We start from the raw sequence: 18,195 nt of genomic DNA, 5'->3' as shown, positions 1-18,195 counted from the left end.
GAGGTCTATGGGAGAAATGCTTCTGTTGCAGTACTGCAGTTGGCCACCGGGACACACTGATCCTTCTTCTTATCTCTGTTTCTCTTTCATCTTTATCATCGATTTATTTTACCTTTCATCCCTCCTTTCTTCTTCCTTTGGATCTCAAATTGATCCCCCATTTCTTCTCCTCCTTTCTTCCACATAACTCCTCCATCCCACTGTTTCTGCAGCCCTCTTTTTCCAGTTTATTTTTCCACCTCTCCTTCTAGGGTCGTTTCATCCCTCTTTCCCTCCTCCACCGCTCCTTCTCTCATCCTCCCTTCTCTGTCAGCCTTCTTTAATTTCTCCTCATCCTCACCCTTTACATCTCTCTCTCTGTCTCTCTCTATCATCCCTCCATCCACACCTTTTCTCTTTGATCCTTAAGTGAAAGAGAAAGAAGAGAGAGGGATTTCTTTCCTTCTTTCGGCACAAAAAGTACAAAAAAGGGGGGGATGGAAAGAAAAAGCAGTTGGAGCGAAAGAGAGAGGGGGGAAAACGGAGAGAAGAAAGGAGGAATGTCGCCAGAGGAGATGATGAAACCTAAAAACGACTGCCAAAGAGAGAGGGAGGGAGGGAGTAAAAGATGGTGGGAAGAAAAGAGAGACAGATTGTTTGGGAGTTGACAGTAAACGAGTGGAAGGAGGGAGGGAATAGATTATAAAAACAGAGGAGTTATCTAGAAGTGTGACAGCGATTCAGAAATCAGAGAACGAATGAATGAATGAAGGGAAAGAGAGGAAGAGAAAGATACAGGGAGGAATAAGAAGACCTGCAGAGAAAGAGAAAGAGAGGCAGAACGAGTGCAGACTGCATGGTGGTGGTGATGAATGACACGTCTCTGGGGTCCCACTCCTCCATCTGTCCATCCCTCCCTCCCTCCTTCTTTTCTTCCCTCCTTCTTTCTCGACTCATCTCCCTCGCTTCTTTCTGTCAGTTTCCTTTTCTCTCCCTCCTTCCTTTTATTTCTCCCTCTTATCTTTTGTCGTTCCTACTTGTAGACTTCCTCCCCTCCTCATTTAATTTCCTCCCCTCGTCTCTTTTATTTTCCCTCCCTTCTTCTCTATTTCACCCCTAATTCATTTTTCTCCTTCCCTTCCCTCCTTCCTTTTGACTCACTCTCTTCTTTTGACTTTACTTTCTTTTTCCCTCCTTCTTTCCGTCATTCCTACTTCAGTACCCTTCATTTTTTTCCTTCCTTCCATCTTTCCTTTTCTACATAATTTCTCTGATCCTCCCCTCATTTTTTTCTCCTTTCTTGTCTCCTTTGATCTTCCATCCTTCCTTTTTTACTCTTCTTCTTACTTCCTATCTTTAATTCTCGCCCTCCCTTCGTCCCCTCATTAATTTCTCATTCTCTTCCCTCTTTCTTTTCTAACTTCACACCTCCCATCTTGCTCTCTCTCTCCTCCTCACCTCCTCCCTTCTTCTTCCGTCCTCTACCTTCTCTCCTTCCTGCCGTCTGTTTTTGCATCCTTTCATTTCTCACGTACCAACTCGCTCCCTCTTCCAACTTCCGGACCTCCTTCGCTTTCCTTCCCTCCCCTTCCTCTTATTCTCCATCTCAACCTTCACTTCTCCTTCTCACCTCGCTCTTTCCTTCAAATCTTTTTTATCTCTCCATCTTTTCATCCATCCATCCGTCCGTCCCCTTGACAGTGACTGTTGGCCTCCTCTCTCTCTCTCTCCCCCTTTCTCTCCCTCTCTCTCTCCAGGATAAATAAAACATGGTTGTGTTTAGTGACATATGGACACAGCTCACTGTGGCATACTAATGACACACACACACACACACACACACACACATCAGGTATGTGTGGGTGTGTGCGCAGAAGTGTGTTTGTTGAACATTAGTGGAACCCAGAGAAAACATTTGCTCACTTATGATCGCTCATTAGCTCCACACACACACACACACACACACACACACACACACACACACACACACACACACACACTTGGCAATGGTCGGATGTCAAATTCCGCCTCAGTCACACACACACACACACACACACACAGTCGCACACATGCAGAGTTGGTCGTCTTAGCGGCCCTTGCGTCCATGGAGACGCCACGTTGCCGGGGGAGACGGGCTGTTGTTTACGACCTCGCGGGCGCCACGGCGATGGGGGGCATCGGCCAATCACAGATGGACATTTATCACACTGTTAGAAAACAGAGAGTGAGAGGAGGAGAGAGAGAGTTTGGAGAAAATGGTGAGAGGAGAGCGAAGGATGATAAACAGACGAGAGGAGAGAGAGAGAGAGGGAGGACTTTTTGGAAAAGGAAGAAAAAGTGAAGGAAGAGGAAGTAGAGGTACGAAACAGGAAGTGAGAAGAAGTGAGGGATAAAGAAAAAGAAAGATGGAGGAAGTAAGATGCAGATGCTGGTACGGGATGGAGGAAAAAAAGATGAAAGGTAGACAAGAGGAAGAAGAAGAAAGATGGAAGAAGAGGAAGCAGTGTGCGGGAGGAAGCTGGAAGAAGATGAGGTTCGTGTGAGAGGAAGAACAGAGAGAAAGAGAAAGAAAGGGAAGAAACACGATGATGGACGAAGGAGAGGAGAGAAAGTAAAAAAAATGGATGAAACAGAAAGATTAGAGAACGAGGGAGGAGGCATGAACGACAACAAGAGAGTGATATCAGTTTAATTGGCCTCATCTTCCTTAACAAAGAAGCTGTGATGATAAGCGTGGGAGTGTGTGTGTGTGTGTGTGTGTGTGTGTGTGTGTGTGGTAACCTATGCAGGGTGCTGCGGCACTCATTTGACTTGTTAATTCACTTCAAAAAACAGCTCAATGGTTCGCCTTGTCTTCTAACACACACACCCACACACAGCTACAAACACTTTGGACACATAAACAAACACTTAATACACACACACACACACACACACACACACACAAACACTCTGCACAGACGCACAAACACATATTTTTTTGGCACAAATACGCAAACATTTTTTGCAGAGACGTAAACGTAAACACATCTGGCAACAAATAACACGCACTTTAAAACACACACTGGCGAGCACTCTGTGTAGGTTACAGATGAAGTGCTTTCAATCTTGTCATGAAAAGAATACACTCATCTGAGGACTCTTATGTGCACCTGCAGAGAGAGAGAGAGAGAGAGAGAGAGAGAGGGGGGGAGAGAGAGAGGGTGGTAGATCGAGGGAGAGATGAAGGGGGGAGAAGTGGGGAAAAGGGAGAGAGGAGCTGAAGAGGACTAAAGTGACATCAAGTCTTTTTCATCTCTCTTCCTCCTGCATCATGCATACCACGTTCTTTTTTTTTAATCCTTATGAAGACTGAACACTTGCGCTATGATGAGCGGCTGCTAGCGCCCCCCACTGGTGGAGTTTGTTACCGAGGGAACAATCAGTAATTAGTAAAAAAAAAACAAATCTTCTCTAAAACAATAAAATAATAGATTATTTCTGGTCTTTTCTGCTGATATAAAACACCAAACTACGCATGAAATGTTACAAGAAAATCAAACTAGAGCATCAGAAAAAGTCTGGTTCCCACACACCCTGGAAAACCTTGAACACCTGGAAAATCAGACACTAGTTTTCCAGTCATTGAAACACCTGGAAAATATCATAGAAATGATCTGTGTTGTGCTGGAAGATTGTAAAGGTATTTTAGCTGCTGGCTCAGATCACCTCTGTAAACCTGGGTGTGTTGAAATCCGGTTAACCAGACGAGGAGTGGAACGGACTTGTAGCTATTTTTTTTCGGCATTGAGATGTCGATGTTGCAGCTACAGAAAACTGTAGTAAAGTGTTGTCAATTTGCCGCCGACCGCAGCAGAGGAAGAGCCAGGAGCGCCAGGAAAGCGAGCTAAAGTCCTGTAAACGCTGACAACCTATAAGGACTGAGATACCTCGTGAAGGAGGAATAAAACTGGCGTTAAATGTGTCAATACTCGGCCTACCGGTGAATTATATGACCTTTTTATTTTTTAAGATAACTTGACTGACTGATCTCTGGGAAGTACAGAAACTCCACAATACCGAGCAGTGAGCAACAAATAACACAGGAGAAAGTAAACAACATAATTCTTTAAAATTACAGTTTAATTGAATCTTTGCTCTTAAAAAGTGTGAAATTCTGCCAAAACAAAATCAATGAGGTTATAAACTATAATAACCTGCAGCAAACTTCATTATAATAAAACACTCTGAGCGGCTTGTTTTTTTTTAACGGGACTGTGAGGAGTTGTTTTGTTTAAAAATGTAATGTCCACCAATTTGGTGATTTGTTGACCGGTACAAAACAATTCATAGTCCAAACGAAAGCCCTTCATTACATTCTGTATCCACCATGTTTCAGAGATAAAAGAAATACACTGTTATGGCTTTCGGTTTTCAGTTTTTCACAGCACCGACCTCAACTATTGACTTTAAACAGGGTATAGAGTCTCTAATCAATACAACACCCAACCCTAGACTTTGAGATATATGTTTATATTGACTTTATTAAGTAAAATAACCTCTAACCATTGACTTTAAACAATAGAACACATACCTATTGACGTCATTAGGTGAACCTAGAACCTTTAATCATTGACTTTTGTCATGTAGAACCCTAAACTATTGGTTTTATCATTGCATTCAACCTTATTTAGAACCACTTATATTTTTTTTCTATTCTCCCTTCATATGTTGACAATATGTCCTTAAGCCGTTGACTTTAAATGGGCAATATAACTTCATTAGGCAAAAGTATTAGACTATTAACTCTGTATGGCATTAGAACCCCTAATAATTGACGTTAACAAAGGAGCCAATAATTATTAACGTCTAATCTAATCCTTAATCATTGAATTTATAGGGCAATAAAACCCTTTACCATTCACTTAAATAGACAAGATGATCCGTTACCAATCGTTATCAGCATTATAACCCATAACAATCGACTTTAACAGGAAACAGAGCATTGGACCCTTTAATAGACAACGTAATCTGTCTTTTATAGCAAACAGAACCACTTAACATTGGATTTAATTGAACAAGAACCTCAAACTATTGACTTAAACATTGACTTTCAAGAGGCAATAGATCCATAAACTCTACTATTGTCACAGTCTTAAGTCATCGACTTACAAACCCAGTTTCTCTTTCAATCCATATCGAAAAGCTTAATGGAAAGTTCTGACTCTAATGACTAAATGCAGTGCTCGAGGCTTCCTTTTGAGCTGTTCACAGACTCAGAAACATCTTAAAAGTCAAAAACTCTGCAAAAACAATTACTCTAAAGCCAGCGCCTGTGTCTATTAGAGATGACACAAAATGGCCGCTGTAAAATGGTTCCAAATGGGTGTCTTGGACTTCCAGTGAGAGCTAAAGATGGGAGACCTAAGTGCCCGAGAGCGGAGCTGAAATCTGTTTGACTCAGCACAAGAGCAATCGACTGCGTTTGTAAATTGGCACTTCGAGTGCTCACAGGAAGAAAGAAACAGAAAAACAACAAAAAAAAAGAAGGCCTGAACAGTGTGTTTCTAAATTCAGAACACAAAGAGCAATTTCTCTGTTTTCCTGTTTGTTTTATTCAAAGTGTCACTCCATCTCTGAGAGCGTGTTCGGAGCACTTCGTCAGAGATGTAGGTGCAGCGGATTAAATATTTACGACCACTGGCAAATGGGGTGGGTTTCACGCGAGCTCAGGAGAAAGGGGAGTAAGGGAGGGGGTTTAGGACTCTCGAAGATCAACCCAACAGCCTCCACCGGCAAACTCAAAGCTATTAAAGACCATCCTGACGCACTGTGCTTGTGGAAGGACACTGTCAGATCTCATTTAGAATATCGCCTGCCATGCGATGGATGCTTTTACTGAAAAAGGCCTTACTGTAGCAGGAGAAGGGTACATGTATTTTATGATTGGTGGGGCGTTAATGACTCGCTGTACATGTTGTACTTTGTTAGGACAGTTTTGGGCGTCGTAGAACAGGACGTTTTTATTTGGTTTCCACATGAACAAAATGGAGAATGTGTCTTGGTTACCTGACTTCCCAAGACGACTTGTAAAAATCATTCTGCAAATGCTGTCAGGTGTCAAACTTCCCCAAACAATTAAGCTCTTATTTTGAAAAGACTGATGTCAAACATTTCAGCATTAAAAACATTAACTGCAGTGAACATGCAAAGTATATGTATTTTTTTTTTTTTTTTAAAGTTTCCTGATTTTCGCAGACAATAAGCAACAACAAATGGTGCATTTAATGGTTCACAATAAAAGTTGTAATTGACAACAAGGCCTTTTATACTTGGAGTTTCTGCGCTGTATTTGTAGATTCCACCTGTCAATCAATCAAAAAGCATGTAATGTTTCCTCATTTGTGTAGGTGACACTCTTTTTATTTTTTTTTATTTTTTTATTTAAACGTTCTTTAATCAGGAAGTCTGTTGAGAAGCATAATGTCTTTTATTCAAGAGATCAGCAAGGAAAAATGGTTGTCAACACTTTATTTCTAACCCGAGTGGATAGAAAAATACACTTTTACCAAATTCCCAACAGACTTTAGGGACACAAAGAAGAAGAAAAAATCTAATTCAATACGATTTCTCCTCTGGGAAACATGAATGTACCAAACTGTAGATATATCACAGGGTATGTGAAATATTTTATCTCTTGGTGGCGCTAGAAGAAAAAGTTGAAGGATCACAAAAGTCATTAGGACTCATTCTGCGATCACTGTGGACATCTTTACCAAACGTCATGGAGATCCATCAAATTGTTGCTGAGATACATCAATCTACCAACTGGCATCCCGACTAGTAAAACCAATACTTCAGTGATTACAAATTCAGAACAGACAACGTAAAAAAATCAAGAAAAAATCAAAGCGATGATCCAGTTTTAATACCAATCAAACAGGTGTCTCCAAGAAATTGCAAAAATGCTAATACAACCAATCATAGCAGCCGTTGAGGAAACGTTGAGCCATACGTCACCAAACTACCACCAATTTTATCGTCAAGGGAACAAGCTGTCTCTGATTTTTAATGAATTGTACAAAGAAATGTCACTTCCTCCCACAATCTCATTGCACAATAAATCCATAAAAACGTCACAAAATGCATCTTCTTTTTTTAAAAGCTGCAGTGAAATCAGAAATTTTAGGTTAGAACCCCCCCCCCCAAAAAAAAGACCACAAAATCCTTGATTGTCTGATATATAAGTAGGTGTGGTCTTCTACATGAGGGCCATTTTCCCTCAAACTTGAAGCCTTTCTTTAATCGGGCAAAGTCACCATCATGTCATCCTGACTTCTGACGAGCCAATTTCTTGTTTTTTTTTGTCATGTTACGCTGACGATTCACTTCTGTTCTCTCATAATCCTGTTTGTCCTCCACTCTCTTTTTTCGTCCTTCGGAAAGCATTAAGGATGCACGTGGAGGGGAAAAAAAAGAGATGGGTAAACAACGTATGGACAACCCACAGGGGACCGCTGAAACACACACACACACACACACAGGAATATATTTATTCTCACACACACTCGCGCGCACACAGACACACCCACAGGTTCTATATGTTGCGCCGGTCTTTGAAGCAGTCTGTCAATCAATCACACACTAATTCCCAAGGTTCCGTGGTCGCCATTAGCGACGGGGTCGATGCTCGGTAACCGTGGACACAGCGGACAGCCATCGATCTGATGTGTGTGTGTGTGTGTGTGTGTGTGTGTGTGTGTGTTTGATAGTCATGATGGAGAACAGTATTGTGGCTCAGCCCTCACTTATTGATTGTCTTCTGGTTGCATTGAGGCGAAGCGGGCGTTCTGACTCTGTGTCCAAGTGTGTGTGTGTGTTACGTGTGTGTGTGTGTGTGTGTACATCCACTCGTGTGTGTGTGTGTGTGTGTGTGTAGGGCTGTTTCCTGTATCTGTATATGCATCTTTGTGTGTGTGTGTGTGTGTGTGTGTGTGTGTGTGTGTGTGTGTGTGTGTCTCGAGGTGTTCCTCAGTAATCAATGTGTGAATGCAGTCTTGACCCTACAGAGAGACTCCATTTTCCATTTTTATTCCCGCCCTGTTTTCTGTTTAGTTCGTTTATTAATTTTGAAGAAGCTTTATTTGTAAACACTGCAGCTTTTGCCAGAACAAAATATAAATAGCTTGTTTTAAGTAGCAACTGCGAGAAGTTGCTGTTCCTGGTTTTGTTGGACAGGGTTTGTTTCCATCGGTCCAGACTCAAATATCTCAACATCTACTGGACTTAATGGTGCAAAATCTTCGTAGTCCCAGGAGGTTGAATCCTAATGACTCTAGTGATCCCCTGACATTACCATATTATCATATTTGGCTTTGAGTCTTGACGGCTATTAGATGGATTTTTTGCGAACACCCCAGAGGATTAATTGTTGTGACTCATCATCACCAGCACAAGGTTTTAATTTGTCCAGTACAGTATTGGTTTATGACTAAATACCACCGACGTTCTGTTTAAAAGATGGACACCGTGTCTCCACTTCCTCCCACTGAACAAAAATGAAGCCAAAATATCCCGGATACGCCCAACCGACTCAAACTTGAGTAAGGCACGAGTGTCAATCATGATCAATCAAAGCTTTAAATAACTAATTAAACCCCAAACTTATCAGAAAACACTTCCTACATCTTTGGGGGAAAATTTATTTGACGTGTACTTTGACTTTTTAGTTTGGCCCGTCTGCTAACATGGAGGCAGCAGGCTTAATGACTTATACTGCAACCAGCCACTAGGGGGCGATTGAGATGTTTTGGCTTCACTTGTTGGGGAGCTGTCATGTCGTCCATCTTTATGTATGTCGATGCCAAAACGCAAACCTAATATGTCAAGCATGGTGAACAACATACTGTCATTGGGAACATGTTAGCATGCTGACATTAGCATTTATCCCAAGGTATCTCTGCTAAAGTGCAGCCTCACAGAGCCACTAGCAGCTAGCGAGACTTCATTTGAACATATACTGTTATAAACACGTTTCCAGGCGGTCTTTCTTTTGAATATGTTTGGTGAACTTTTTAAAAGTCAAGTTTTCCTCCTAATTTTGGACTAAAAGTTCAAAGGTCCAGCATGTAACATTTAGGAGGATCTATTGGGAACTATTTCGATAATCAATTAATCAGTTTGTAAGTAAAGACGTCAACTGGTTCCTGTTGTCTTTAAGTTCTCAACTGTTGCTTGAACAAAACAAAACATCTGAAGTTTCTTCTTGGGACTTTCTCACTGCTTTGTGACATTTTATAGACTGTGAGTTGAATTGATTAATCCAGAAAATAATTGTCAAATTAATGGATACCAAGGTTATTATAGTTAACTTAAACTAAACTGGATGTTAACTGAAATAAAAATAAAAACTGAAACTAACTGCAATAATATTGTGTACTTACTTAAAATATATATACAGAAAATGTCTTCAGTTGTAACATTTTGTAAACACAACAGGCAGGAGACTGTGAATAAACTGCCTTCACAAAGTGTCTTGAAAAATTGCCTCCATATTATTATTTAAAAAAACTAAAACTAACACTGAGACATTTTTAAACAATAAAAATTAAACTAAAATGAACAAACCCACTCTGGGAACCAAACTAAAAACAAAAGTTAAAAAGGAAATCTGTCTATAAAAGTCTTTCTGTCTGTCTGTGTCTGTGTGGCTCAAATATCTCTGCAGATCAGGATCAGACTGACCTGAGAGTTTCAACATGGCTGCTGTGTGGTTTAAGGGTGTACAACGTCGGCTTTGTTTGGACTACAAAGATACCGTTAATAAATTATTTCATAAATGATTTACGAATTCCGCTAGCATTACCATAGCCACCATAGCCAGGTGTGCACCAGAGCCAATCACTGCTGAGCCCACCCCTACGACACACCTTAAAAAACACGCTAATCTAACATTACACCCCCAGCGGATTTTGCCGGGTGTTGGGCCCCCTCTTCTTTTTTAAAAAAAATTTTTTGGTTTATAAATTTTTAAAAAACCGGGGGGGAGGTTTTTCCGCCCGGGGGGAAAAAAAAAAAGAAGGAAAAAAAAAAAAAAAAAAAACTGTGGATGTTCGTCTGTAGCTAGCTGCTACACCTTCAAACACAACCTCATTTGGCCATCCATGAAAAAGCTACTTAACCTCCCACTTTTCTATAGCAACACATACTTCCTACAGGCACTGCACTAGTAACTATAATAACTGATGGATACTGAAATAATCAGTGTAGTCGGTTATAAAAAGTGGTGTCTCCCTGACAACAATATAATAAATCCTGGAAGAAGTTTCGTCATAATTTGTCAGTCTAATTATTTTTTGGTATAATTTAGGCAGACAGAGTTCAAGTAGTTTTAAAACAACAAATGAAACGACCAACTCAAACGTCCCAACGCATTACGAGTCTCTTTTTATTTAACGTTTAACTTTCTCTCCATCTTCATCCCTTCCTTGTTTTCCCACACAACAGCGCCCGACGTTATCTATTTCACCTCTTCATCCATCCCACTTCGTCCATGTCACTCATTCTTCTTTCTGACTGTTTTTCCATTTCCAGACCCTTTTCTCTCTCTCTCTCGCCTTTCCATCTTTATATCCTCTCGTCTCCATGCTTTTCTGCTTCCTTTTCACATCAATCCTACTTCTTTCCTTCCCTTTGTTCTGTTCCTCATTTCGTCCCCTTTCAGTTTTACTCGGCTTCCTCTTCTCTTCACCTTTAATCATTCGTTATGAGCAGTTTGACACCCGCTGCTGTCGTGGAAAACAACATTAAATATCCTTTTCCCCCCCAAATAAACTGTTAATGCATCGTTTTTTACATCCGATTGGTACCATTTGCTTCACTTTATATTCCGGTTTGTTAGCAGCAGCCCTCCGTATGGTCTTCTCTTCCTCCTCTCTTCACTTTTGGCCTCCTTTCCTCCACCATGTTTCTCCATTTCTTTCCTCCTCCTCTCTCTCAGCAGGACAGCAGACAATACGTCTGGTCACTCTGCCTCAGGCTCTTTGACTGGGACCCCCTTTCTTTCTGTCTTCTGCTATTCTCCCTTTTTCCTTTCTCCGCCGGCAGCCTCTCGTCATTACAGTGTGTGAAACGGACGATGCTTCAATGTAAATCACCGACTGGTGGATTCTGGTAGAGTTCGGTTCAAATTCCGAGTTAGATCAAGATCCATCATCAGGTTTCAATAAAAACTAATAAAGCAGAAAGTAACGGAAGGTACATATATTTATATATACATGCAAATCAATTCTTAAAAACATATTATATTTGATATTGTTTAAATGTAGGACAAGGAGTTTTTAACTGGTTATGAAATTGTCTCAATTTAATGTTGATTTTTATATAGTTAGTCTTAATGCGTGCCATGAGGAGGAAACACTGCCGCCTTTGTCCACAGGGGCCGCCAGAATCAACACAAAATGAAAGTTCATTATTGCTGCTTTGCTTGCTTACGTTGTTAGGTGGAGGTAATTCTCCAGTCAGATGCCGTTATACAATCGCAGAAGAGAGTGCAACAAGATGACTTTGATAAACGTGCAGTATTTAATTTCTGACACTAGGGGGTCTCTCATATCAAAACAATAACAAAAGTTTGGCGACTAAAATCCTTCATCCGGTTCAAATCTAGAATTAAAAAGCACCAAGATCTAAACAGTGGATGGTAAAAATGTGGCTGCAGACCGGATGATAATAAGGCAATGAATGACAGCTTCTGGCAGACAACCACAACGCTGACGCAGGCACAAAGAGGGATATGAGTTTAAACATTGTTGGAAACATTTAAGATAATGTAAGACCTCGACTACATATAGAACATAGAGCTAGAGTTTATAGACGTTTTAATGTGGAAATTACATACTATAGCTTTAAAAGAGCAGCAGTCAAACAGATCTGTGTCATGTATTAATGTGAGGAAGGTAACAGTTACAGAAAAGTATTGTCATGTCTCTTTTTTTACCACAAAAAACATCACTTACTATTTTAAACTATTAAAACTCACTTTTTTGTGGTAAACTTATTTATTTATTTTTTTTTTAAACTTTGTACCTCCTGTAGTTAATTAACTCCAGTTTACTTTAACCTGCACACAACACACTCTTTCTCTCTCCGTAACCTCCTCCCTCCCTCCCTCCCTCCCTCACCCATCCATCCATCTATCCATCATCCCTCCATCCTGCTTTAAATTAAATTTTCGAGCAACGCGACAACTCCTCCTCCTCCCTCCACTCCTTTTTCCCTCCTCCCTCGATCTTGTTTTCTTTATAGCTTTCAGACAACTGTACTGTGTGTGTAATGGACATTCCTCCAAGGCCGTCAACCGTGACCGGGGCAAAACCAACTGACCTACACACACACACACACACGCACACACACGCACACACACACACACAAGTATGCACAGATAAGCATGCATTCCCTCACAAACACACACACACACATGCATTTATACATGAAAGCAAACTGTACATACAAACTCAGCAGGACGCAAAAGCTCACATGCACACTTACAAACATAATAGTGCATCTACACAATAAAGCGCACACACAGACACACACACACACACACACACACACACACACACACACACACAGGGTCATCGTTCTCACTCTGCTGGTTGTTGTGTATAGAAGTCAGTTCCAGGTCAGTGCACAGAGCCAGGGATCTTAGTCCATACAAAAGATTGTGTGTGTGTGTGTGTGTGTGTGTGTGTGTGTGTGTGTGTGTGTGTGTGTGTGTGTGTGGGCGTGTTCTTGTGTGTGTGTGTGTGTGTGTGTGTGTGTGTGTGTGTGTGTGTGTGTGTGTGTGTGTGTGTGTGTGTGTGTGTGTGTGTGTGTGTGTTGTTTTTCTGTATATATGTGTGTGTGTGTGTCAGTGAATATACATCAGCCCCAAGGCGTCTGAAACAGCGCTCGCACCCTGAAACAATTCAACAAAACACTCAGACTGAAAAGACATTTTTGACAGCGACGGCCGGGCGCGAGCGTCAGTATGCGTGCCTCGGCCTGCTGCAAAGCATCATGGGTAAAAAGCAGGTGGCACCTGCAAGGTTTTTTACAAAAGATGTGACTGTGTTTGTGTCAGGAATTGATGGATTTTACTTACTTACTTTTACTGGTCGCCAAGTATTGGACATCTTTGTTGATGATGTTGATGATGATGATGATGATGATGATGATGATGAAGGTAACAGTAGTGTGTGTGTCTGTCTGTGTGTGTGTCACAGGTCTGACAGCAGCAGCCATGGCCGAGCTCCAGAAGCTGCAGAAGATGAAGATGATGATGAGTCTCCAGAACGGCAACGAGTCGGACAACGACGACTTACACTCCCACACACACACACACACACACACACAGGTAACACACACACAGGTAACACACACACACACACACACACACACACACACACACAAAATTAGTTAAACGTAGTTAGTTAATTGTTACTATGACACAAACTGCAGCTTATTATAAATATAAATATCTGTTTCTCTACTTTACTGCTTGTTCTCACACCCCCCCCCCCTCCCCCCTTCGAGGATCAGTTTCTATTTAATGTCGTGTTTTCTGACTTCACCTCACGTCACATCGTGGAAACCAAACACAGGAGAGAAAGTTATTATTTAGTATTGAAACTCGACCCGAAACATGTCACACATCATCTCTTCACTGAGATCAGTTTCAACATTTACACCGACTGCAAACCTATAGACACATGACAGAGAGGTGTGTGTGTGTGTGTGTGTGTGTGTGTGTGTGTGTGTGTGTGTGTGTTATGAAAGTGCTGGCTGGTCGGGTTTCAATACTATTGAGTGTCGTCTTCTCCATCGTTTGCTCCCTTTTTGTTGTTCCTCGCTTCAGATTTCTTTCTTCAACGCTCATATCTTATTAGATCTTCTTCTTATTATTATTTTAGCTGAACCATTAGTAACATTTACAGCATACGAAAGGAAAAAGGTCGTTAAAATAGTGAAAATGGTGTTTTCTCCAGTGGTCCTCATTGTAACGACCTCAGGCTTCATTTATAAAACTCTACTTCAGATCTATAAAACCGGGCGGTGCACACCTGTAAGCAGTCTTCCCACAGTTAAATGGTGTAAAATAGCTCATGAACATGTGGTTGAGGAGCCTTTTGTTGGACTGTCAGCGAGGGAAAGACGGAGTTACTAATGTTTAATATTATCAGACGGTCAGTACCCTCTCCCCACTTAGGTAACGACAGAAACAACTCCTCAAATACCACCACACACACACACGATAGATAGTGAATTCAACATATATTGAACCACCAATAAGCACTTATTTTATTAAGAAATCGTAATTTCTTAAACAGTCTCATTCCCGTTCTCTTCTCCCACTGAAATAACCAGCGCCGATTTCCCTGTGTTAAAATTGTGTCAGTGCAACCTAAAGACCAACACTGTTACGGCGTGTCTGTAGTGTGGCGTCGAATTTCCACGTATTGTAACTTCAGCGTGCTTTGTCCAATCTCAACCAAACTTCGCGTTTTGATAAGAGTCCCACCCTGAACACGTCTACATGCCAATATCTAGTCGCAGTCATAGTGCCACCTACTGGAAACAGGAAGTAAGCCTGCGAGGAGCCCGATCATCGCTGCTTTAATTTCTCTATAAATCCTGAATTTTGTGGGGAAATACGTGTACGCACACTTCACCGCCATTTAGGCAACTAATTTGTCCGTAGCGACCTTTCTAAATAAATTCCCAAGTGACGTACAGGAAAGCCTAATATTCCTTAAAATCTCTCTTCCTATTACAGATTTCCATGATATATTTGATGTTTTTAATATTTTAATTTGAATGTGAGCTGGATGTAAAATGGAGAGAAACTAAGAAACCAAACCTGGAATAGCTTTTTTTCTTTTAAACCCCCATTGTCTAAATAGGAAAAGGTACTGAAGTACTAAGTGACATATATATATATATATATATAAAAACAGAGAGTTAACACACACACTTTCCGGTCCACTCCATCTCTGCTGTGTTTGCTTCTCTGAATTATTAAATAGACAGAAAACAAAAAGCAAAGAGAAAAGAAAAGAGAGAGAGAGAGAGCGTGCAATCCTTCCTTCTGTTTCCACTCCCCTGTTTCTATTTTTCTTTCTCTTCTTCCATTTCTTCCTTTTCTTCAGCTGACCTGGCAAATGGGCTGATAGAGTTACTATTCCTCTGTTCTCTTGTTTTATTCTCTTTTGCCCTGCCGTTTTTTATTTATTCCCTCCTGCTCTTCTTCTTCCTTGTTCTTTTATTTCATTCAGAGTGTTTTCTTGTTTTGTTTTGTGAGTGCGCAGAAAGCCTTCTTTTCATTGTCCGACCTTATTTTCTTTGTAAGAGACACTCACACCGGCCTGGGAAACTCCAGCAGACAATGGAGCAGAGGAACGAGTGTACGAATGAAAAAGAAAATAAAGCGAGGGAGGACAGAGGGGAAACATAGACTCATAATGAGAGAAAGGGATATTTAGGGCGAGAGGAAAATGGGGGGGAAAGAAGAAAAGATCTTCTGGTGTTTGATGGGTGAAAGTCGATCGCTCGGGCTCGTCCCGCTTACAGCGACAGTCATATCTGTTTTTCTTTATAGAGATGAGAAAAACACAGAGATTGGAGAAAGGGATGAATGAGAGGAGTGATGGAGGGGAGAGAGTGACATATTTATGTGTCAATGGAAACCATATCTCTGTCGGGGAGAGAGGACGGAAGGAAGAAGCGGAAAATGGGTAGAGACAAAGGCAGAGAAAGACGAGTGAGAAAGAGACAGAGGTCAACAATCACAAACATCAGGCCTCAAACAAGAACCTCTAGTACAAACAGATTTGTTCTTAAAGGTCCAGTGTGAAACATTTAGGAGGATCTATTGGCAGAAATATTATATAATATTCATAGGTATGTTTTAATTAGTGTATAAATACCTGAATATAGGAATCGGTGTGTTTTTGTTACCTTAGAATGAGACGTTTTTATCTACAGAAAGCGCGAGTCGCCTTTTCACGAGTCCATCATGTCGATTTAGAGATTAAAAACACTTCAGTTCAAGCAGTTCCACCTTAAAAATCAGTGTTTCTCCGACAGTTTCTTGAGATCCAGACATAAAATCCTTCATCCGGTTCAAATCTAGGGTTAAAAAGCCACCAAGATCTAAACAGTGGATGGTAAAAATGTGGCTTCAAACTGGATAAAAAGTAAATTTATGACAGCTTCTTGCAGACAACCACAACGCTGACGCATGCACAAAGGGGATATGACACCATATGACAGGTGACTTTGAATCGTGGATGTATGAAGAGAACTGGATACAACGTTGGAGATGGCGCTCCCTTCGTTCCTATTAAAGCTGCTCAGTGGCGCATGAAGCCAAAAAAGCCACTTTCAGCTGTAAAGAAATTACCTGGATGAATATGATGAGACTTCTGCCGGCCGAGCGGCTGACTTCCGGTTTATCCCTCTTCTAGATGTTAAAAATGTAATTGGACTGAATGGACCAAATTCAGATTTTGTGGTTTATGACGCTCAAAATAATGTATTCACGGTTTTACACCAGGGAGGAAAAGCCGCTTCTTTCACAATATAAACTGTCAAATTGGCCTCAAAGCCCGGTGCTCTTCCTGGAGGACTTGGGTTTGAACATTGCTGGAAACATTTGCAACATAATATATAACATAAGTTTAGTGTTTATGGACATTTTTAATGCAGAAATGTTACATAATATAGCTTTACAGAGTGACTTTAACAATATGACCTCTGTATAAATGTAATGCAGAATGAATATCATCATCGTGGCTTTCAAATTTTATAAGAGGTTCAACAGCATTTTTTATTCCTTTCAGAGTTTGTTGGCAGATTTTGGCGTGCCGGCTCCTGGCCTACAGCTCAGTAGTTGATCTCTGACTCCGACAGCTGCCACAGGGTCTTTATGCAGGACGCCGTCCAGCATCATTAGACAATTACACTGACCATTTCTGGTTCCCTGTGAGTTGTTTTTTGATAACTTAGCAGTGTTTAAAACCCTGAAAGATAATTAGATTTGCGGTGTAGTTTGTGTAGAAGAGTTATATTTGGTGACAGGTGGACAAAAACAGATGTGGGAAGGACGATTTTAGCAGCTAAATCTGAATTAAACTCGAGCGGACTGAGAGCAAAAAGAGCAAGTTTCTGAGAGAAGAGATGACGGAGGTAGACGGAGAGATGGAAAATAATCACACACAAAAAAGTGAATGAGAAAAGAAAGTGACAGAGGAGAGAAAAGAGGTAGAGAAGGAGAGGACAAGGCCAAGGAAAAAATGAGAAGTGTGCGAGAGAGAGAGAAAGAGAGAGAGAACATCTGCCCATCTGTTTATACTTCTTTTCTTCCCTGGTGTAAATGGCAGAGGGGATGAGGCCCAGCTGTCATCCACACACACACACACACACACACACACACACACACACACACACACACAGCGTCGGGAATTCAGTAGGCAATAATAGAGAGAGACGGTTGCTAATTCAAACTAATGGATGGAGATGAAGATGGATGAGAGAGGGAACAGGGGAGCAGAGAGAGAAATGTGGAGGGCGAGAGAGGCAGCGTTATACAGAAAGAGAGAGAGAAAAGAGAGGAAGAGTACAGGAATGAAGGTGTGAAGAAAGAGAAGTGATTGTTTCACTCTTTGGACAAATGAGAAACTTTATCCTGAAGATAACAAACAGGTTTAATAACATTAATGATCATCATCATATTGTTTATTAAGGTTGCGTTAATGGACACGATTAACAAATACTTACATAATGTCCATAAAGTGCTTAACAAATGGAAATTGATTTGCTGTAATTAAACCCAAGGTTACTGTGAAATACTGACATGTTTTCTTTCTTTTTAAAAAGAGTAAAACTAGATTTTCTTTCTAGATTTTTACACTTTAAACATTTAAAACTTGTGTGTTTTCCTGCTGTACAAACTGACTTTTCCCATCCGGTTGCAGTGAATAAGATCCTCAGACTTCCAACTCTGTTTCACAAATCATGTGTGTTGACATTTTCCAGGAGTTTTTCTCTACAACAGAGGACAGCGGTTGCTTACAGACGTTCAATATAAGCTGCAGTTTCAGACAAATTGAAGTAACAGTTCAAATCAAGTAGAATTTGTTATTTTACAGTTAAAGTTGTATCACTGTGTGTGTATTTATGAGCCACAGCGACAAGAAA

The 18,195-nt window shown here is 40.8% G+C and overlaps 1 protein-coding gene across 1 annotated transcript in view; it reads left to right on the top strand.

Moving 5' to 3' along the window:
• Positions 1–18,195, top strand: part of dachb (dachshund b) — a 93,511-nt gene that overhangs the window by 52,122 nt on the left and 23,194 nt on the right. The window contains exon 3 of the mRNA XM_051400243.1: positions 13,224–13,331. Coding sequence (XP_051256203.1) covers positions 13,224–13,331 — 108 coding nt within the window. The remainder of the gene's footprint in view (positions 1–13,223; positions 13,332–18,195) is intronic.

Source organism: Dicentrarchus labrax, unplaced genomic scaffold (assembly GCF_905237075.1).
Source record: "Dicentrarchus labrax unplaced genomic scaffold, dlabrax2021, whole genome shotgun sequence".
Lineage (NCBI taxonomy): Eukaryota > Metazoa > Chordata > Actinopteri > Moronidae > Dicentrarchus > Dicentrarchus labrax.
This window is presented reverse-complemented; position numbering and strand designations above follow the sequence as displayed.